Below are 921 nucleotides of genomic sequence, written 5' to 3' on the forward strand. Positions count from 1 at the left end.
ATGTGATAAAGTAGATGAACAGCCTTTATGCGTTTTGCCTAATTTCATGTATGCATTATTAAATCATGTGTATATACAAATTAAATTTTGTTTTTTCCTTTTTGCCATTTTTGTGTTTCTTTTTATAATCGATTACTAACTTATCAGAATTGAGCATCGAATCGTTCTGGAGAGAATTGCGATGCATTTAAGAAGCAATTTTTTCCCTACTCCTATTGTCATCACAGTTGTTCAATAAGTTTTTGAGTGTCATGGGTGATGGAAATGGAAAACTGCTGAGACAAGCTGATTGAGTAAGAAAAGCCTGAAGGATACGTTCTTTTTCCTGGTGGCTGGTAAGGACATGCACTACTTGGGCCATAATGGTGCTCTGCATGGCTTCGATCTGACCACGCAGTTCAGTTAGTTCTCTCTGCTGGCTACGCAGGAGCATCAACAACTCGTCCTGCACTTCTGCATTCATCTATTGGATGGAGAGAATGATTGAAAAAGGAGACAAAGTGAACCAAAGGAAAGTGCTGCTGAAACATCAACTAAATTAATACTTCTGAGTTAAACACCGATATAAATAGACAAGTATTTGCTGACAGACTGGAAATGTATTTTAAATCTGGTGGAAAGGTATCCGACAGCTTGTTTTATTTTTGATTTTGCTGTCCCCTAGTGGACAAAAATCAATGAATGGTAATGTGTTTCCAAGAGTACAAATCACTTAACTAAAGAACCTAACCAATTTGGTTTGGGTTTACCTTACCTGAACTGAGTCCATTAGCCTGGACTGAGAAGATTCACTAAGGAGAAAAGAGAAACGTGTGCAATTGCCTTTAGCAAAAAAAACTCAAGAATCACGTATTATGTTAATATGCATGTGTCTGCCTGACAATCTCTTGAGAGACAGACACCAGACACCTCCACACCCAC

General features: G+C 38.0%; 1 protein-coding gene across 2 annotated transcripts in view; it reads right to left on the reverse strand.

The window, feature by feature from the left end:
* edc4 (enhancer of mRNA decapping 4) overlaps positions 1–921 on the reverse strand; it is a 38,742-nt gene that overhangs the window by 20,086 nt on the left and 17,735 nt on the right. For both annotated transcript variants that reach the window (XM_032524137.1, XM_032524136.1), the window contains exons 22-23: positions 755–791; positions 316–463 (exon numbers count right to left, since the gene is read on the reverse strand). In XM_032524137.1, the coding sequence (XP_032380028.1) occupies positions 316–463; positions 755–791 (185 nt within the window). The remainder of the gene's footprint in view (positions 1–315; positions 464–754; positions 792–921) is intronic.

The sequence above is a fragment of the Etheostoma spectabile genome, chromosome 8, assembly GCF_008692095.1.
Source record: "Etheostoma spectabile isolate EspeVRDwgs_2016 chromosome 8, UIUC_Espe_1.0, whole genome shotgun sequence".
Lineage (NCBI taxonomy): Eukaryota > Metazoa > Chordata > Actinopteri > Perciformes > Percidae > Etheostoma > Etheostoma spectabile.